The 22,190-nt window shown below is 40.4% G+C and overlaps 2 protein-coding genes across 16 annotated transcripts in view; one reads left to right on the forward strand and one right to left on the reverse strand.

Moving 5' to 3' along the window:
• LOC135116374 (uncharacterized) overlaps nt 1–22,190 on the reverse strand; it is a 136,223-nt gene that overhangs the window by 94,224 nt on the left and 19,809 nt on the right. For 5 of the 15 annotated variants that reach the window (XR_010276270.1, XR_010276271.1, XR_010276273.1 and 2 more), the window contains exons 1-2: nt 16,887–17,093; nt 9,486–9,551 (exon numbers count right to left, since the gene is read on the reverse strand). The gene's annotated coding sequence lies outside the window, so the exon portion shown is untranslated. Of the gene's footprint in view, nt 1–9,438; nt 9,552–16,886; nt 17,094–22,190 lie in introns of those variants that run through there. The other 10 variants (XR_010276264.1, XR_010276262.1, XR_010276266.1 and 7 more) reach the window with 7 other exon arrangements.
• Nucleotides 6,343–13,398, forward strand: LOC135116379 (uncharacterized). The gene is made up of 4 exons (XM_064033806.1): nt 6,343–6,414; nt 8,950–9,021; nt 11,117–11,253; nt 12,559–13,398. Exons 1-4 carry the CDS (start codon nt 6,403–6,405, stop codon nt 12,989–12,991), a joined length of 654 nt encoding a protein of 217 aa, XP_063889876.1. The 5' UTR covers nt 6,343–6,402; the 3' UTR covers nt 12,992–13,398.

Raw genomic sequence — 22,190 nt, forward strand, 5'->3', positions numbered from 1 at the left:
CTCTGTCTCTCCCATCTCTCTCTGTCTCTCTCATCTCTCTCATCTTTCTTATTCATCCATTCATCCATCCATCCATATATATCTACCTATCTATTCATTTATCTACTCATCTCGTCTCCAATTTTTTTTTTAAATGCAATAATTTCTGAATAAAAGCACTACGCTCTCTCTCTCTCTCTCTCTCTCTCTCTCTCTCTCTCTCTCTCTCTCTCTCTCTCTCTCTCTCTCTCTCTCTCTCTCTCACAACACACACACACACACACACACACACACACACGACAGAGTGAAGACAGCGCTATGGATCTGTGAAAGGACAGCCGGTGCGGAGCGGGGGTGAAGGTCGCAATTACACACGTACTACTACACCCCCACCCCCCCCGCGTCCGTTTGCTGGGTCCCTCATCTATCATGCGTTACACAATTCATCCTCCGCGTCGTGGGTAAAAAGTCCTCGTATGGTGGAGACTAAACACTGGGCTGCGGTACTTATGCGCCCCGTCAAGGCAGGCAGTTATTAGACATAGGTTAAGGCAAAACTCGTCTCGTCCTCCCTCAGCTTAATAGTGATGCTCGCCCACACCTCGCCCTTCGCTTTTCCTTCGTCCTTCGCCGATGGCAACAGGACCTTGGGATCACCATACCTGTAGAGTCAAAGCACGTGTTGCGGTAGTAAACCCTGATTGAAGTAAGTCATGTAAATCCTGTTAGTAAGTCATTATTGAGGGAATACGATATAGTTGTCTTCGGTGAGTAAACAAGATGACTGATAACTTCTTTGTGCTGCTCCCATTAAGGCCGCCACAGTGGCTCAGCCTTCTCCAACACTCTAAGTCTTCTGCGCCTTCGTCAGTGACATCCAATTACATACGAACATGAGAAAATAAGGGAAGCTGCAAGAAGCCATCAGGCCTACTCGAGACAGTCCCTGTATAAAACATATATACCTATTTCCAGCTATCATCCCCATCCATAAATTTGTCTAATCTTCTTTTAAAGTTCCCAAATAACTTGAACCTAAATTTTTACAGCTTGAACCCATTATTTCTTGTTCTATCCTGACTACTGATCCTGAGAATTTTGCTTACGTCACCTTTGTTATAACCCCTATGCCACTTAGAATCTTCTATCATATCCCCCTCTAAATCTATGTCTCTCTAAGGAATGTAAATTTAATAGCTTCATTCTCGTTTCGTAAGTAATTGCAGGCAAGTCTTCTTTCACTGCATCAATGACCCTCCTCTTAGGTCTTCCTCTCTTTCTCTTGCCAAGTAGATCCATCTCCAGCATCCTCTCTCCAACACACTCCTAGTCTCTCGTCTTGACACCCCCACACACCACCTCACTCTCGCCTCCAAAGCTTTGCCCCCAAACCAGCGTACATGTGCTGTGCCTCTGATGTACTCCTTTCTAATTTTAACGGTTGGTAACTCCTTTGAAGCAAAAAAAAAAAAAAACATTCTTGAATCGATAAAACTCAAAATAACGTCTAGAATATAAAGAAATCAATGCCGTGATATTGTCAAGCACCGACTGTTGCTAATGTATAACCACTGTATAAATCCATGTCATCTGAGTGAAGTCCAAATCTTGGAACGCTTCACTCTCTAATCAGAACTATTTTCAAAGGTCATACAGATGAAAAAATCAAGTTCTCATAGGTGGTTTTTTTCTTCTACTGACGATGCAGAATCCATGTTAAAGTAACACTAGAATCATAAAAACATTCTTGCAAATCCTAATAACGTCCAATGCATCTTCTCAAAAGTATTCGAGATAAAAACATGCAAGAATACGGTCCTCTGTCCTTCGCAAATGCAATCGACCTTGAAAGTACCATACTCGCACACTGCAAGCAGGAGTCGTGACCATTAACATGCCGCGAGGTAATGAGGTGTCCCAGCCCAGCACGCCACAAAGCACCGGTTGTTGCTAACAGAACCACACGCTAAATCCTGCTACCTGGGAACATAATGTTGAAATACCTTGCTCCCTTACCAGGACTATTTTTGTAAGCCACAGAAATTATCAGTCAGATTCTCTAGGATATTTTTCTTATTGATGAAGCTGAATGTAGCCAAACCAAACGTAATTTAACCTAACCTAATCTAAACTTTCACTAGAATCCCTGTTATCTTAGAAGCTAATGTTAAAACGCTGCTCTCTCGTCCGCACTATCTTCGTAAGCTATAGAAATTATTAGTCAGGTCCTTCGTGGTTATTTTCTTGTTGGTAATTAAGAAAGCTTGCCAAATTTGTTATCTGGGAACCTTATGTTGAAACGTTCTGGTCTCTCATAAGGACATTTTCATAAGCAACAGAGGTGAATCGTCAGGTTTTCATATATATTTTCTTATTAATAATTCAGAATGCTTGTTAAATTATTACGTTTTGCTCTCTCACCACGACTACTGTCATAAGCCAGATTATTAGTCAGGTTCTCAAGGGTATTTTTTCTTATTGATGATGCAGAATGCTTCCTAAACTTTCACTACAATCCTGAAAACTTCCATGAAAATTCTAATAACTTCCACGAGAATCTACTGGGCAGCAAAGACAACGAGGGAAAACGTCTGAGAATATCGTGCAGTGCGAGGCTTGCTGTGGTCACAATCATCCTATTATATTCTATAACTGTGTTTTTCTGAAAAAGCTGATGGCTGCTCTTAAATCCTGCCCCGGCCATCCCTTGAAGTTATTAGGAACAGGTGCCGATATAAATGCAATTATAAATGCTTGGGTTTTAAAACTAAAGGTACAATTATAACTTTGTTTAAATAAATAAATAATCTGAAAGTGAAATTTTCTCATAACAAATTAATAAATTTCAAAAAATAAAATTAGAATTGAAATAAATAAATAACAATAATGATAATAATAATAATAATAATAATAATAATAATAATAATAATAATAATAATAATAATAATAATAATAATAATAATAACAATAATAATGAATATATAAATAAATATGCCTGTATTCCTAAATGCGTTAGATTATAAAAAACATTATTTTTAAAGACCACAAAGATAATTAAGTAGGGTTTGCAAAGGTGTTTTTCGTGTTGATGGCGCAGAATCACGTGTTTAACTATCACTGCAGCGATACAAACACCCTTGGCACCTCCAGCACCATTCACTATAGACTCAACAAAGTATTTCGCGATGAAACGCTAATGGCAGCCTTCGTATTGATGCTAAAGATTCCTCGTTTAACTATCACCCGGAACTATGCAGATTCCCATGAAAACACCCCCCAACCAAAAAAAAAAAAAAAAAAAAAAAACATCCACTAAATCCCGTTAAAAGTATTTCGACATGAAGCGGCAAAGGTTATATATATATATATATATATATATATATATATATATATATATATATACTATATATATATATATATATATATATATATATATATATATATATATATATATATATATATATATATATATGATTTCAATGATAGTTTACCAAGTATTCTGCACTTATTGGGGTTTTCAAGAGTGTTTTCATGATTTTAATGCTAGTTTACAAAGAATTCTGCAGTTACTGTTTTTTTTTTCAAGAGTGTTTTCATGATTTTAATCCTAATTTACCAAGGATTTTGTAGTTATTGGGGTTTTCAAGAGTGTTTTCATGATTTTAATCATAATTTACCAAGGATTCTGCAGTTATTGGGGTTTTCCAAGACTGTTTTCATGATTCTATCGATGATTTGAGAAGGAGTTTTCAAGAATGTTTTCATAATTCTAGCGATGGCTTACTAAGGATTCTGCACCACTATTAAAAGGAAACACCAAGAAAACTCAATCAATAAACTATGAAGTCTTTGAAAATAGTCCTTAAGCGAATCCAAAGCGTTTAAAAGGAGACGTGCCCAGATATAAAGAAGATACAAGACATGTGGGGGTTGCCAAGACAATCTCATCCTGACATAGTGGGCGTGAGAGAGCAGCGTTAAAGACATGGCCGGATAGGGGGAGAATATACGAGAGATGATGTGAGGGCTGCCAAGACAGTCACATCCTGACATAGTGGGCGTGAGAGAGCAGCGTTAAAGACGTGGCCGGATAGGTGAAGAATATACGAGAGATGATGTGAGGGCTGCCAAAACAGTCTTATCCTGACGGGTGGGCGTGAGAGAGCAGCGTTAAAGACGTGGTCGGATAAGGGGAGAATATACGGGAGATGATGTGAGGGCTGCCAAGACAGTCTCATCCTGACATAGTGGGCGTGAGAGAGCAGCGTTAAAGACGTGGCCGGATAAGGGGAGAATACGAGTATACGGGAGATGATGTGAGGGCTGCCAAAACAGTCTTATCTTGACGGGTGGGCGTAGGAGAGCAGAGTTAAAGACGTGGCCGGACAGGGAGAAGATACGAGAGATGATGTGAAAGCTGCCAAGAAAGTCTCATCCTGGCGTGGTGGGCGAGGCGTGAGAGCGCTACGAGGAATGGAAGGCTAAGGTAGGTAGCACAGGGTTATGCTAATGCTACACGTCCAGATAATGAAAGTAATCCTACACGCGGTGAGTCAGGAATGAATACCGTGATGATGCTGCTGCCTACTACTTGTTGCTACTCTTTCTTACTTACTTTCACATACTAGCGGGAAGGTCACAGCTAAGTTGAATGAACGTAGCGTACCGTGGTTAAGTTAGCACTATGTAGAAAGGTGACTACAATAAACTCCCTACAGGTTTTCTGCGTGACTATTTAACCTTGGGAAATATTCGGGTATGTTCTTAAGTTCCTTTTTTTTTTTAATTCGTTGTTGTTGTTGTTGTTATTGTTGTTGTTGTTGCCGTAACCTTTAATTTTACGACTTCATAGCTCAGTATGGTGAATATGGCGACTTGTCTGACTACCACTCTCTCTCTCTCTCTCTCTCTCTCTCTCTCTCTCTCTCTCTCTCTCTCTCTCTCTCTCTCTCTCTCTCTCTCTCTCTCTCTCTCTCTCTCTCTCTCTCTTTGCATCGAGTGTCTGCACGCGTGTATTTGTGTGTGCATGTGTGTATGTTCTGAGTATTCTCTCTCTCTCTCTCCTCTTCTCTCTCTCTCTCTCTCTCATCTCTCTCTCTCTCTCTCTCTCTCTCTCTCTCTCTCTCCTTCCACCCATGCATCCATCCATCATTCCAAGCACCACTATCAAACAACTTTCCATCTATCTATCTATCTATCTACCTATCTCTGTCTATCTTCCTGTCCAGTCCCCATGAAAGTTATTTTTTTTTCACGAATATACAATAATTTCCGAACTCTCTCTCTCTCTCTCTCTCTCTCTCTCTCTCCTCTCTCTCTCTCTCTCTCTCTCTCTCTCTCTCTCTCTCTCTCTCTCTCTCTCTCTCTCTCTCTCTCTCTCGGAATAACACGCTGACAACCAATCGCCGCCCTTGCCAACCCACCACCGTGAATGATAATGACTAAATGACTCCCTTTCGACCCACTGCCCTTGACACCGACACGATAAACGCCACTTTTGGGAGATAATATGTATTAGGGTCGTGGTGGTGGCGGTGGTGGTGGTAGTAGTAGTAGTAGTAGTAGTAGTAGTAGTAGTAGTAGTAGTAGTAGTAGTAGTAGTAGTAGTAGTAGTAGTAGTAGTAGTAGTAGTAGTAGTAGTACAACGACAACAGAAAAACCACCACCACAACCACCACCACTACTCCCATGAACATCACCACCAACACCAACACAACAACAAGAACAAAGAGAACAAAAGCAAGAAGAACAAAAACAAGACGAACCAGAACCAGAGTATAAGGAGGATGAACAAGAGGATGAACACGAAGAAGAGCAGGAAGCACAAGAACATGAAAGCCACACCAAACCACACCACATCTCGTGCGGGAGGAACACAACCAGAAAGACCCACAAGAACCAGCAGATCAAGAACACCCAGTTATCAGCTCCCTATGTCGCGTCTATGTGAGTCTGGAGTAGCGAGGGTAGCTCATTGTTTTTTTATCCCTTATACGTCAACGCGGCGGCGGACAGACTACTTTCTCCGGGCGGGAACTCAGAGCGACGACCGTCCGGCAGATCAGGGGTAAGACTCACCTTCCCTTCTGCCTGTCTCGGGGTCAAAGCAGGTGTGGAAAGGCGGTTCCCTTCCTTCCCTAAGTTGCCATTGATGCGCCACTAACACCTCACCCCTTCACTACCCACACGTTTCCTATATATCATTCTTTGTTTCTATGTCAAATTCATCTAGGTGATCTATTAGGGAAGCCAAGGAAGGTAAGGGTAAGGTAAGGAAGGTAAGGGACGTTTGGAAAGGTGAGGAAGAAGCGGCAATGGGGAGTTCCCGCCAGGATTGCAACCCCCCCCCGCGTGAAAGTAAAGGTATATAGCCTCTGCAGAAGGAAGGGACGCTACAGTCTGTCTCTGTCTCCCTTCCCCGCCATGGCAGCTCAGGTGAGGACTGAGACGCGACACGGGGCGACTGGCTTGGTGCTGGCTTGCTGGCTTGCTGGCTTGGGACCACATTCTGAAACACTTTTGGCCGCACCCTGACTGCTTTCCAAAGGCTCTGGTTGAGGTGACACGGGTTTCTAGGGGTGTTCTGGTGACAGATTAACAACATTTCTGCATTAAGAACAGGAGAAACACTCTTAAGAACCCGGCTAATTAACTGTGTGGCCTTGGAAAATAGTCGTGGTGAGAAATTAAAGTGTTTCTGAATACCCGCCTTGGTTACCGAGACTCTGCGCTGGCCAGAATCGTTTTGTTTGAGTGAACGAACACCAGGGAAGTGAAGCTATTGGTCAAGGAAGGAGTGTTCTCAAGTGTTCAAGAGTGACTGAGTGTCGTCCCTCTATGTAGCGTGACTTTTGTATGAATGGAGCTTGTAAAAGACTACACACTACAGCACTGCAGGAAACTGTGACATTTTCATGATATACAACATTGCTGCATTACAGTGCATGGCGGTGGTGATGCTTGTGGTGGTGGTAGTCACTTTAGCATACAAGTCCACACGCACACACACAGGCGCAAGACTGAATGATAAAATAAATAGAGATAGATAGATCGTTAGATTGAGAGTTAGATAAATTAATTGAGTGAGAGGTTGATTGACACAGGTAAGGCAGGTAGATACAGATACGACAGATCAATAAAGTAAAATATACACAATTTCTCTCTCTCTCTCTCTCTCTCTCTCTCTCTCTCTCTCTCTCTCTCTCTCTCTCTCTCTCTCTCTCTCTCTCTCTCACAACTTCCTCAAACAAGACACACATCCCAGACATTCACACGTACATACAAAAACAAACGAAGATGCACCAAACCAACTCTCCCTCCCTCCCTCCCTCCCTCCCTGCCATCCTACCCCTCCCCCACCTTCTCCTCGCGGTAACAGTGGTCAGGAATCAGCAGAGAAAGGTCATGAGTCAGCACAGCGCAATACTGGGCGTACACGAGACAGGTTAAGGCGTAAAGAAACCGCAGGGAACAGGTTATGGTAATTAAAGGGACGAGAGAGGCAACGACGAGTGAAAGGGAAGGTTGTAAACAGGCAGGTGACGCGGTGTATGTGACGAGAGAGAGAGAGAGAGAGAGAGAGAGAGAGAGAGAGAGAGAGAGAGAGAGAGAGAGAGAGAGAGAGAGAGAGAGAGAGAGAGATACACTGCTCACCCAACACTACTACTACTACTACTACTACTACAACAACGACAACTAATAATAATAATAATAATAATAATAATAATAATAATAATAATAATAATAATAATAATAATAATAATAATAATATCATGAGGTGCTACTGTAAGGGAGTCAAGCCCACATAACAGATAGAGGAGATGTTGAAAGCGTTACGGTCGCTCCTCCTCCTCCTCCTCCTCCTCCTCCTCCTCCTCCTCCTCCTCCTCCTCCTCCTTCTCCTCCTCCTCCTCCTCCTCCTGCAACTCACGCAAAAACACCTGAATTATTCTAGAGAAGAGGGAGAGGAAGAGAATCATAGCCATGCACGCTCTCTCTCTCTCTCTCTCTCTCTCTCTCTCTCTCTCTCTCTCTCTCTCTCTCTCTCTCTCTCTCTCTCTCTCTCTCTCTCTCTCTCTCTCTCTCTCTCTCTCTCTCTCGTCTCCATAACCCTTACATATACTATTAACTATCCCATCCTACTAACTTAAGTACTATTAGATATCCTGGCCTACTATTGACTATTTTAGCTTACTATTAACTATTCTGGCTTAATATGAACTATTCCAGCATACACAAACTACTATTATTTCCTATACACCATCCTGACCTACTATTCACTATTTTGGCCTACAATCAAGTATTATCTTATCAATATTTAACTGCCCATTTATTTCTTCGTTGTTTTTTTTCACAGCTCCTCTTCTTTCTTCCCCATCGATAATTTTTAAAAAGCTTCACTGCAATTTGTTTTAGTATAGTGGTGTTGATGTGTCACTTGTTACTGCTGTGTTCTTCTCGAGTTTCCTATCCTTGCTTATATAATTTCATAAAAAGCTTCACTGCAATCTGTGTTAGTGCAGTGGTGTTTCAGTGTCCCTTCCCCTCTGCTCCTCCAAGTGTGTCACTGTTGCTGTGTTCCTTCCCCTCATCTCCTCTCCTCCCTTTGCTAATTATTTTCAAAAGCTTTACTGTAATCCGTACTTTTGTATTAGTGTCGCTGTGCTCCTTCCACCCACTATCTCCTCTCCCTTGCATATACTGATTCTGAAGAGCTCCACTGCAATCTGTATCTGTCTGCCTATGTGTAACTCATTACTGTTATGCTGCTCGCCCTTCTCAGCTTCTCTTCCTTCCTTCTCGCAGATTATAAAGAGTATCCGTGTTGAAGTCTAACATAATACTGTGTTGCTCACGCCCCCGACCTCCTCTTCCTTCCTTCTCGCATCATCTTGTAAAACACCTGTGACCACTACAAACTATATTAGTGTATCTGTGTTACTCATTACCATTGTGTCGCTTCCCCCACAGCTCTTCGTCCTCGCTTTGGCGTTCGCCGCCTGCACAGCAGCGCCGCAATTCAGCAGCGAGGAAATAGAACAGGTAATAGTAAGACTGCTCATGGAACGCTTAACTCAGGGTCGACTAATACACGCGGGTCACACATAGTTACTCAAGGGATTCAATAATGCATATCCAAAATCCATTGAAATTAATATTGCACCAAAAAATCACGAATATGCATAAAGATTCAACAGCGTGATTCATTCAAAACAGTCACTTAGTCGATGAATAATACTCCCAGTTCACATACATATTCACAAACTGCGTAATTCACCAGTACATATCCAAAAAACCCAATAAACTGAAGAACATTGCATCAAAGTCACACATTCATAAACTGACTCAGCAGCATGATACGAGTATATTCATAATACATTCACTTAGTAGATGAATAACAGATCCACTTCACACATGCCTTTTCATAAACATACTTAGCAACATACCAGATTCAAAACACGCTCAGAAATTGCCACATGATGCACCAGAGATACACAAGTACTCACTCATGACTCGGCAACACGAGGCCAAGGCGCTGCTGTCACTGGCGTCATTGGGTCCAGTTCCTCAGCCTGGAGATAAAGAGGGTTTTTTTTTTTTTTTCATTCCAAGACAACAGATAGATTGAGTGATCTTTTCCACTCATTTGTTTTCATCTAGATTTGTGTTTTATTTATCAATTTTATTTCTTATTTTATTTTCATTTTTATTCACTTTTTTGAGTTGGCATCAATCTCAAGTGTTTTATTCAAACTTTTGTGTCCCGAGAGAGAGAGAGAGAGAGAGAGAGAGAGAGAGAGAGAGAGAGAGAGAGAGAGAGAGAGAGAGAGAGAGAGAGAGAGAGAGAGAGAGAGAGAAAACTTGCCGAAGCTCGACTTGCAAAAAAGCCTTGACTTGGTCCCAGGTTCCAGGCTATAAATGTCCGTCACTCAAGTAAACAGCCGCATTGAGTAACATTCATAATTTTAGGGGGTTTCCAATAACGTTTTCATGATTCAATTGTATAGCTTAACAAGGCAATGCGCAGCAACACCGTGGTCATAAGGCGCGAGGGCTTAACAAGGGATTTGTATCTTCACTAGGAAAAACGCCCATGAGAACTCAACTAATCACTTCTGTGCTCTGTGAAAAAAAATAAATAAATAAATAAATATAATAAAAAATATCCTTATATGAAAGCAAGTGTTTAAGAATGCGCGCCAACAAAGGACGAGCAAGAGTAAAAATGTGTCAGCCTTTAGAAACAGCATGCAGATATTACAATAATTACTAGCGTCTATTTTATTACCTCTTTCAATTTCTACACAACATGAAACCAGTATATTATCAACCGATCTGAACACTACACGAGTAATTTAATGGATAACAAGCGGACAAAAACTTAAGGCCACTGTGCATGACTATCACAATTACAGTCAAGGGAACAAGCCATCAGAGGCAATGAGTCAAAAACATTACAGTGTTTGGTACACGAGTAATGAACGTATAAAATGACTGTAATGTGAGGCGTCCTTGCTTTAACGAACGCGGTACTCGGCATTCCATCCAGCACGAGAGAGAGAGAGAGAGAGAGAGAGAGAGAGAGAGAGAGAGAGAGAGAGAGAGAGAGAGAGAGAGAGAGAGAGAGAGAGAGAAATTAGTTCCGGGGGTGTCCTGCTACTCTTTTAATTAAAATGGTTTAAACCGTAGCATAAAAATAATAATAATAATAATAATAATAATAATAATAATAATAATAATAATAATAATAATAATAATAAAAGAAAAGCCTGAAAAGTTAGCCAATTTAATTCCGGAGGTGTCTTAATAGCTGTCATTCAAAACAGTTAATGTCGTAGCATAAAACAGACTAAAGTCCAAAGGCAAAAAAAGAAAAAAGTTGATTATTTCATTTCGGAGGTCTTGATATACTTCTTTAAAACAGTCGTACCATAAAACTAACTAAATAATAATAATAATAATAATAATAATAATAATAATAATAATAATAATAATAATAATAATAAAAATAATAATAATAAATGGAAAAAGTCAACAGAAAAATAACGTTCACCAATTTGATTCCGGAGTCGTCAAGTTAAATAATAAAAAAGACAAGCCGTCAACACTAACGCCACTAAAACCCACATTCTTTCAGCCACCGACGCCCTACGACTTCGCCTACGGGGTGAGTGTGCCGAACACAGGCGACGCCAAGGAACACAAGGAGACCGTGTCCCCATCAGGCCGTACTGAGGGAGAGTACCGCTGGCTGCAGCCCAACGGTCTGTACAGGTACGTGTTAACTGTGACATGACCCACTGCTCAGAGTAAGACTTGTGGAAGTGTGGGTCTTAAAACCTTTTTTTGTGCTATGGTCGCCCTTCGTTAACTTTCCTTGTACCTGGTTTGGATCGCGACACATAACAGAAATGAAAGAAAAACAGTTAATTTTATCTTTTCTACGCTACAGAAATATTTATGACAGCTTAGCATAAAAAATATATATAAAAAAGTGTCTAATAAGTTACAAGTATTAAGGGGAAAAATTTGTTTAGCAGTCAAAGGGTTAAGGAACCGAGGCTTGAAAACAGGTATAAGAATGTTGCTTTTGTGAACTAAGGTATTGGGAATAACATGTAACTGCGAGTCTTTGGGAAACAAGACATTTTTTTCTTTAAGAAAGGCATTAGAACTTTGAAAATGGGTAATAAGAAAACTAGAAAGAGAATGTTATATGGATTAAGAAACTACGAAAAATTCTACTAATGTGAACAGAGGCAAGAAAAATTTGTCTGATACTGAAACTTCTATGAAAATTTGACCCTTTATGTACTAAAAACTAACAGGAAAATTCAGTTTCTTGCATGGACTGGGATCGGAAAGGTGGCTAAATACGTGAATAATATGTGCCTTTTTGTGGAGTGGGCCAAACCTTTACAATATGGAACTGAAACGTGTGATGAACCTAGACAAAATTATACAAGCTCATTATCACCAGTCTCGACGTTAACAACACAGTAACTTGCCCACACTTTATTTCTGTAATAAGAACTGCTTTCATTATCCACTTGTTGAAAAAGAGAGGAAAGAATCATTGGTGTCACCTAATGTCAGTCCAAGATGTGAGGATTGGTAGAGACGCTATTTCTTAAGTGTCCCTTAGTTGTGATAAATATCGTTTTCAGTATTAACATTCGGACTTTAAAGGGAGACTTAAATATTTTGCAACAGCTCCAGTTAGTGTGACGAGATACAGGACTTAACCTCTACTACCCATAGCACGGTCTTAGTTTTGCTGTGTATTTAAATAGAATAATATAACAAATAACATCAGGTCTGCTATGAAAGGCAAAGATAATCTTTGCTTCTAGACAAATTTTCACAATTATCTCAACTTTGTACTAGTCTCTTAGATTGTTTTATAGCCTAGAAAGATAAAATCAAGCTCCTTTCCTATATTTTCCTTGTGTCCATCTATTTTGTTCATAGTATTCTGAATGTTAACAAAGAACAACCACAGCGGTAAACTTGCCAACACAGCAGTTATATTTGGGTGAAGATAATGTCTATAGCCATATCCACACTCCACGCTGGCAGGGTGGTGCGGTACTTCGTGGAGGGAGACTCCGGCTTCCAGGCTGAGGTGAGCGAGGAGCCCGGCCCGGATGTCGCCAACTACTACACCAACTCCCTCACCCAAGAGAGCAGCCAGGGTGGTGCCCCAGCCGCCTCCCAGAGCCTTGGCAAGAGCCTGGTAGACCTCAGGAGTTCTGTCAATGCCATCAGCGCTCCCAGGCCCGCCACCCGCCCGGCAACGCGTCCCATCCAGACCTTCAGGAGCCAGCCACAGCCCCAGCCACAGCCAACCTTCATCAGCCAGCCAGCATTCTCCGGCAACATCATCGACGGCGGCATCATCGACGGCGGCATCATTGACGGCGGCATCATTGATGGAGGAATTATCGATGGCGGCATAATTGACGGCGGCATCATTAATGCCAGCTTTGAGGACGACGGGTTCTCCGGCTGAATGGTTCCCTCACGCTCACCATGACTCGCCCCGTTTGTGTTTTTTTTCCCGTGAAATACAGTGACACGAAAACTAACCACAGGTGCCGCCGGTGGCGGGGTAGACTTCCCAAGCTACAAACACTGCAAGCACCATACACTCTTCATACAGTATATCACAGGTACTCAGCTACATCATACAGGTAATTGCTTCAGAGATGTGTTGCCAAAGATTTATTGCTAAACTTGGGATTTTTATCATTCCACCGGAGTTGGACCAATATTATCTTGTATTTCTATCACAGTACAAAATTATAACATAGGCAATAATATGAACCTGTCACTGTATTTCATACGAAATAGTTTTACTATGTAATAACTGGGCTACATATAAGTCTGTATTTATTTTGTTAAACAAAATAGTGACTACTTCTGTGTCTCCTTCCCCCTGAACCACTGTGTAATATTTTACCAACAAAACTATGCTGGAGTGTTCCATGCCTGCAGGGCAACAGTGGTGACAAGAATGTTGTATCCAATCTGTATAACTGGGAGTGCAAGACTTGCTTGTCTCTCATTTTCAAAGCAATGAGGACAAACTTGGTGGTGAACTGCAACACCATCCAATGCCAGACACTCAATCACCTACAGGAGCATTAACAAAATTTTAAAATATCCGTATGCTATCAAAAGTTATCAGAAAAAATCACACTTTACAAGCCTTTTATTCTTGTAATAACAATGACCATATCCTCAGGTTGTGCCAGTCTTCCTCAGAAATTATGCATATAGTGTCAATACTCTGTTATTTTGCTCCAACACAAATTATGCAGTACATACATTAGGCTCCTGCATACAGAAGCCTAACGTAATGCTGTGAAATACAAAAATTATTTTGTCTCACAAATTCATAAATTTAACATATGTACACTATGTAGCCTTGAAGGCCTCTAGAGTACTTCAGGACATTACACAGCTGTTGTTCAGGCCAGGGATGTTTCATCAGTGTGAGGCAACACAGGCAATACTGGCTGTGATCCATGAGGGCTACATGACACTCCTTAGTCCTCACCTCCACACACTTGGATAGACTCTAAATCAGTTACCTCCATCCTTGGTGTGGAGATTATGGGCAGTACATTAATGAGGTTTATGAGTTCATTAAAAGATCTTGAATAATCTTGATAATGATCTCAAGTAAAGGTGTGATCAGCTATTTGAAAAACCATAAATAAATATATAAACATAAATAAAATAAGGAAATAAAGAAATAAAAAATTAGATAAAAATCAAATTCATTATTGTTTGTGTGCTCAGAGTAAATGAGGCCATCTTGACAACTGATGTCACCACTCCTCAGTACTTTCTTTCTTCTCATGCAATGAAACTCACAAAAAATACATGTAAAACACGAACAATGTGAGGCTAAAACTTGTTCACATGAAGAATTTGGGCATGAAATGGAGGTAGAATATAATATTAGTTAAGCTAACATAACCAGAACCCAGACGTGATGCTTAGTAGTAAGAAAATTTCAAACTGCAACAACTAAGAAAGATTTGTCAAAAAGTAATAAATGATCACTGCTAGACATGCGGCTACACTTGTTGCTGTTAAATCAGCCAAAACACTTATAGCACAGAGGGCAAGTGAAGGTAGGTAAAAGACAAATTGTTCTGTTACAACCCTCATCACAGAACACACCTCTTGAACACTGAACTGATAGGAGTGGTAGCACAAGGAAGTGTGCTTCTAGTTATGCCAATGAGTGAGTCTTGCCTTCTTGAGAAATGTTCACATCATTATAATGGCAAGAACTTTGCACAGGATGACAACTGTTTCTTCACTGTAGTAACGAAGTTTGAACTGACTGATTTATTGTAATTCAATGCACATACTGCCAAGTTTCCTGACATAAGTTATCAAATATGAACATTCATAAAGTCCAATAATTGCAAGACAAAACTAAGACAAAACTAAAATATGTAGCCAATTAAAGACAATTAAAGACAAAACTAAGACAAAACTAAAATATGTAGCTAATTAAGACTGTTAAATCAGGTTAGTTTACTTAGGAAATTTCCCTAAATGCTGTTTAATATTTCTTGTGTTAAATATGTATGTATGAATTGCAGTGCTCTTTCCATAAATTAGTTTCCCACGAGTCCCTCAGTTCACTGCGGGATGGAGTGGGGACAAATGCAGTTCTAATATACATAGCATTACTGGTTAGTTTTGTAAGTCATCTGTTGTCTTTGAAGAAAAATAATTTTCTGATAGGTTTTGTTTTTAACTAATCTAATGTTTGTCTTCTTTGGAACAACTACAGTCACAGTCACCAGGACTGAAGGTTTCATCATCACACACACCCACCCATCAACACTGTCCAAACCTGTGCATGCAGTACCACTTTCAGAATACTTATCACTGTCAATAATATATACAGACAACAATGGTAAATTGGTGAATGTCACTAAATGTTGTAAATTCTAAGCTTCAAATAATAAAACAAAAAAAGCTGCCAATATCAACTATTAATAGTGGGAAGCATAATGTGTCCCCACAAACAAGACTTCAGACACAGTGTTAATGACCAGATTGTCAGAGTAATATTATGCAACTTTCAGTCTCCATGACTGCCACTAGTATTTTTTTTTTTTTTTGTTATCTATTTATTTTTTTCATTTATTTATTTATTTTTATTTATTTATTTTTTTTTTATCCTAATGTGGTGAGGCTTATAAGGTTAGTCTCTCATATGGAGGCTTAGTTAGTCAGTCACTGTCCACGGTAGAACAGGCAGATTTGCACTGTATATAGATATATTATTTAATTACTGAGAAAATTATGATTAAGAATTAGCTGTATAATTTAAGATACACTGGATGGTTAGTTTACCATATCTTTGTCTGTAACAAAAGATTAGTTTCTCTGACATTCTCTGATTTTAATACTGAATGGTTTGTTAACCAAATAAAAAAAAAAATTCCACATGTTTAGGAGTATTGTTTTTTATTACTTTTATGGATACTGAGGAACTTACTTTATTGAAGTTTTCATCACAAATGAATAGTGCCCATGATATAGGGAATTTTTGTTAGGTGATGCTAATGGATTAGGTCAGATTAGGTTAGATCAGGTCAGGTCAGGTCAGGTCAGGTCAGGTCAGGCCAGGTCAGGTTAGGTTAGGTCAACTTGTTAAGTTAGGTCAGGTTTGGTTTGGTCTGGTTATGCCTTCTTTTTAAGCCATCATCTTCATTCAATCACCCTAAAATGGCCATTTTCGTGTTCCCAGACCATAAACCCCGCTTTTCAACGAGTACCCAAGATCGTAGGAGGATGAGGGGAGAAGAGGCAAAATGAAGTATTTCCGACGTATTTTAAACTCAAAATCGTCTAATATAATAAACCAATAACGAATATCACAGTTTTGTACTCGAAATGCTGTTTGGTCCTATGATGAAAACTGACCAAGAAACACCCACAACCCACAGAAACAAACAAGTGCAGGGCAGGGCAGAACAGAGCTGGGCATCCCTTACCACCTGACCCAAATAGAAAAAAAAATAATAATTCTAGACCACCAGAACCAATAAAACGATTATCAAACGGACATCACAACAATATACACAGCAAAAAAAAAAAAAAAATGAAATAAATATATTAAAAAAAAAAAAAAAAAAAAAAGCGTGCGGGGCAGAGCTGGTCGGGGAGGGGCATCACTTTCTACCTGAACCAAAGTCATCAAACACACACACCAGGCTCCCCGCTCACAAGCTTGAACAATAGCCACATTACCCCCAGCCAACACAAGAAGTGCAGGTGAACTAATACAGGCAGTGCACAGTGGCAAACACAGAACACACAACGACATAATGGTAGGCTACATATCCACACACACTGTTCGTTCCCCTTACCTAACTGCCAAGGGTGATTACTGCTCTCTAGGGCGATTCTTATCGTCTTGAATCCCAGCATACTGCACACAATCAAAAAAAAATACTGCGCATACTAAGATAAGTGTCTGTTTTGGGGGAAATTGTCTGAAAGCGCGATTAATTTCCCTCTACTGGCACAAACACAGAGATTCAAACGTGGTGAGGTGTCTCGAGCAGCTGTGAATCCTCCAGTCAGCAGGAAATAAAAGAATGTCGAGATGTGTGATGTTACAATGATATTACTCCTCGTGATCCTTTTTATTTATTGTTACACTCATGACATGTGATTATCAAACTCTAGTATTTATCGTAAGTTTTTATTTGGTATATCCGTTTATTTAAAGCTCCGTTTTAGGCGTTGAGTGAGGTGGCAGTTTAATATATGTTTTATTGATTTTATTACACTCATTGATTAATTAACAAACTAAATAGATAGTTTCATAAATAACTAAAACAACAACAAAAAAAAAGGAAAAACTCACTCACTTAAGCTGTAAAACACATAAACATGAAATACTGTTATACAGTGTTAGGATTTTCCCCTCCCGCCATTTTTTTCTTTTTTTTCGTCTTCTTTTCGTTAACATGTGGTGCATAAAATGAGCGTAACATCCAGCCACGTACGGGCTGGACCCAATTAGTGGTATCGTTTGCATAGCTACGGTGATACTTGATGCATTACGTGAAAAGATAAATATTGCCACAACTATTAGTACTTAATAATATGTCTTAACGTGTGAAACTTTTCCTCTATTATCCACTTAAAATACGAATTACATGCCAGTTACGTTACAAATTACACGGCTGTTCTGTAACAGTGTTTGAGAGTGTACAGAAGTGTTTATGGGTTTCTTAGGATGCTCACGAGTGTTTAGATTTTAGAAGTATTTGAAAATGTGTGAGTATTATATAGTGTCATGTGTAGGAAAGTGTGTAAGTGTTTGCGAGTGTTTAAGAATGAGTAAGAGTGTCTAGGAGTATGTGGGAGTGATTACGAGTGTTTAAGAGTAAGTGAGATTATTTGCGATCATTTAGGAGTGTGTGGGAGAGTTTGGGAGCGTTTGGGAGTGCATGGGCATGTTTAAGAGTGTTTGGAAGTGTTTGTGAGCGTTTAGGAGTGTGTGGGAGTGTTTAAGAGTGTGTGGAAGTGTTTGAGTGCACTTAAGAATGCCTAGGAGTGTGTTTGAACATTTAGGGGTGTTTGGGAGCGTTTAGGAGTTTGTGGGAGTGTTTGAGATAACATATGGTAAGTAATGTTGTTATCGCCAATACTTCATGACGTAACTGTGTGAACCTTTCCTTCTTGCTAATATGTATTGTTGATCTAATTCAAGCTATAATACTTGGAGCAGCTTAGTTATTTGTTATGGTCAATGTGGTGACGAGTATTTTGGTAACATTGAGTATATTAAGTGTGAAAGTAGGTTGTGATGAATTTAGTTGTAACTGTGTGAAACTTTGCTCTTGCTTATTATAAAGTTATATTATTAGTACAGCTTTGTATAATTTACTTAGATATTTCGGTAATGCTTAATGCATTATCCTGGCCACAAAAACAAAGTTAGAAATAAATATCAGTATTTTTTCATGTTTTCTAGGCATAAGCAAATAAAAAATTATATTTGTTACCCAAGGACAAAAATCGTGTTACACAGTGATATATTAAACTCAGGTATTTATCATATGTTTTTATTTGGTATGTTTGTGTGTTGTCACACACGTGACTACTCTACCACGGAACCAGGTGCCTGCCTCTCAACTCGTGGCGCTGCCACGTGTATAGCTTGAGGCATACTGGATACGTGACCTCTAGCAGGCTACCAAGCCGATAACGAGGGGTGGAGTTCCATCGAGCTTCAGTCTCCTCCAAGGGTCGCTACAGCTCTGAGGTCGCCTTGGCATACGCTGGGAGCCTCATATACACTCGAGAGCGGTGGTAAGAGTTACACCAGTGTTACACACACACACACACACACACACATAAACACACACACACAAACACATTTATATTTATTTTCTATTATGTATATGTAAAGGTGTTTATTTTTTGTAATTTGTATCTATATGCATTTACTAACTTGGCTTAAGTTATTAACTGAACCAGTCTTTTAAGTTATTCAGTCCAGTTCAGATTGCCACTCCTTGTTACTTACTTTTACTTACTTAAATCTTCAATTTTGTATTGTTTCTTAATTTAAGGGTTAACTTTAAGATATTAAATAGCAGTTAAAATGTCTCCTTTTCTTTTAACCCTTCCATTGTTAGTGTGAGCAACACCCCTTCATGGTCCTTCCCCTAGAGTTCAGTGTATGCTCACACGTAACAATTTGGGGCCTGTCCGGGATATTACACATGTTTACACATACATATAACTACACTAGTTCCTTTCCTGCTCTCGAGTGTATATGAAGTTGTGCTTATTTCTTTGTTGGTGAATTTTTGCGTTTTTCCGCTTTAAAAGTACGCGAGGTACCGGCGTCTAGTCATAAAAGCGTTAAAACCTAACAATTGATTTCCTCAGTGTTGCTTTAGTGTCGGTTCGATTCCCCCTAGTAGTGACCTTCACCCCGAACTCCGAGACTCCTTAAAACTTGGGAACTTGCGTTCCACTCTTTGCTTGAAAGCAGCGAATACGGCAAGCCATTACAAGTGCTTAAGTGTTAGTTCTATGGTAGTCATTTTGGGGCAGTGATTATCGCTACACTTCTTCGATTCGTTGCCTCTTCAGAAGCACAGTTAAGGCGTTGCTAACCTTGACTCAACTAGACTCAAAAACGAGTCTCTGTCGATGCACGCGGGTCAACTCATTTCCCTCCGACTCGTGGTTTCGAACCTGTTGTTCACGCGGGTCCTTCCGACTCGTGGTGGCGAACCTAGGTCTTGGATCAGGTTTCAGTGTAGGGCTCAGACACACTTGATTTGGTTCAATTGACCTCACGCTCATTAATCATGTCGCATGAGTTAAACTTGGACGCATTTTGCAGTAATCCTTCTGTGGCGGAGCTACAAACTGCCAAAGTGACAAAGGATGATTTAAAGTACATAGCCCGACAGTTTGATCTCTCATATCCGTCTGACATTCGGAAGGAAGAACTCCGAACTCAAATCCTAGTTCACCTTGGAGGTGAAGCCACTAGTGCTGCTTCACAGCACGACGCCAGTTTAATGCTCGAACTCGAAAAGCTGAAACTAATAGCAGCAAGAGAAGAGAGAGAGGCAGCAAGAGAAAGAGAGAGAGAGGCAGCAAGAGAAGAGAGAGAACTAAGGCGAGAAGAACTAGCTTTTCAAAAAGAAAAAGCGGAAAGAGATCTGGCATATGTAAAAGAAAAGGAGGAAAAAGAAAGAGAGGAGAGAGGAAAAGAAAGAGGAGAGAGAAAAAGAAAGAATCCACGAGACCCAACTCACACAATTAAAATCTCGATCAACCACCACAGCTGACCTCAAACAAAAGTTAACTAAATATCTCTCACTACTCCCTCAGTTCTCTGACAAAGACCCCGAAACTTTCTTTGGACAGTTCGAGGACACAGCAGTACATTTTGAACTGCCCCGAGAAGACTGGCCTTGGCTTCTTAAACCCAAACTCAGCCAAAAGGCTTTAACTATTTTGAACGGCCTCGAAAACAACACGGATTACGACTGCGTCAAACAGGGCATCCTAGCGGCGTACTCCATTACCACAGAAGGATACCGTCAGTCTTTTCGAAAAATGTTCAAAACTCCGCAACAAACCTATCTAGAGTTTGCTTCAGAGAAACTGAGGGCTCTCAAGCGTTGGCTTAAGTCAGCCGCGATAACCACGTACGACGAATTAGTAAATCTCTTAGCCTTAGAAGAGTTCATGCGTAAGCTCCCTTACTCAGTAATGTTACACATCACCAACAAAGAAGAAACAGATCTTCTCAAAGCCGCTCAGTTAGCGGACCTTTTCTCCCTGGTGAATCGCAAGGCAACCTCAGACAAGCTGACCGAGACTCCTAGTGGTAAGATAAACTCGGGTAACTCAGGGGTTGGTAAAATGACCGGCAGTAGTACTGGACCACCTCTATTTTGTGGTTTTTGTAAACAGCCGGGGCACCTCATAAAGAACTGTCCTAATCCCAAGTGCAAGGTAGCTCAAACCTATCTTGCCAAGCCAGTTGCTTCCATACAAGCTCTTCCCTCCTTCTCTGTACCTAAAGACTTATTTGAGCCTTTCAGGTCTGTAGGCACCATCAGCATTGATAACAAGGATCACCCAGTTAAGATTGTCAGACACCTGTTCAGCTCAGTCCCTAGTGCTGAAGTCAGCAGTCCCTGGTATTGAACAGTGTTACACAGGTGAAAAGGTATATTTAAAAGACTTCCATGACCCCTTCCCCATTGCATTAGCTAAGGTACATCTTGATAGCCCACTAGTAAGAGGTGAAGTGATAATAGGAGTTAGTGAAGAACCAGCCTTACCCATCCCTAATGCTCAACTACTCCTCGCTAATGACCTAGCTGGCAGTAAGGTGACTCCCCCTTTGGTAATTAGTGACACAATGCTGATGGATAACCCCACTGTACAGTTAGAAGAGCAACAACCAGGCTTATTCCCTGTTTGTGTCACTACTCGTGCACAAGCAAGGAAATCTGATCAGTCTTTCTCACTTCCAAAGAAGAGCCCATCCCCACTTGAACTCAATCAAATATTTCCTGAAAAACTTCTTACTGAGGCTCAACAGGAAGACACTACTTTGACTCAATTTCATGACAAGGTTATCCCTCCAGATCAAATTACTCATTACCCTGCCTTTTACAAACAGGATGGAGTTCTCATGAGAGTGTTCCGGCCCTCTAAGGTCCCAGATGATGATGAGGTAGTGGAAAAGGTAGGAGATAACAACTACATCATAAACACTCCAGACCGCCGAAAGGCAACACAGTTAATACACGTTAATCTCCTAAAAATGTATAAATGTAGAGCCCCTGTGACTGGCGCCCAACCAACCCCTAGAGTAGCTTCCTGTGGTATCATTGAACCCCAGGAGGCTGACTCAGAGTTAAAACCTGCCTCTGTGTGTTCATTGATGTATGATAAATGTATTACCACTGAGATTGACACAAACACCATACATCCCAAGGACACGCAAAACAACACCTACATTATCCAACACTTAGATGATCAGCTCCGTCATCTTTCATCCTCTCGAGCACTGGATATCTCAAGATTGATCTCTCAGTATGACGTGTTCGGTGACCATCCTAGAATCTGTAATGTCCTCCGCCATGATGTGAAGGTGCTTCCAGGGACCTTCCCTA

This window comes from Scylla paramamosain, chromosome 31 (assembly GCF_035594125.1).
Source record: "Scylla paramamosain isolate STU-SP2022 chromosome 31, ASM3559412v1, whole genome shotgun sequence".
NCBI classification, from domain to species: Eukaryota; Metazoa; Arthropoda; class Malacostraca; order Decapoda; family Portunidae; genus Scylla; species Scylla paramamosain.

Coding starts and splice junctions, on each gene's coding strand:
- LOC135116379 (XM_064033806.1), top strand. Junction 9,022..11,116: donor GCAGCGAGGAAATAGAACAG/GTAATAGTAAGA, acceptor ACATTCTTTCAG/CCACCGACGCCCTACGACTT. Junction 11,254..12,558: donor CAGCCCAACGGTCTGTACAG/GTACGTGTTAAC, acceptor CCACGCTGGCAG/GGTGGTGCGGTACTTCGTGG.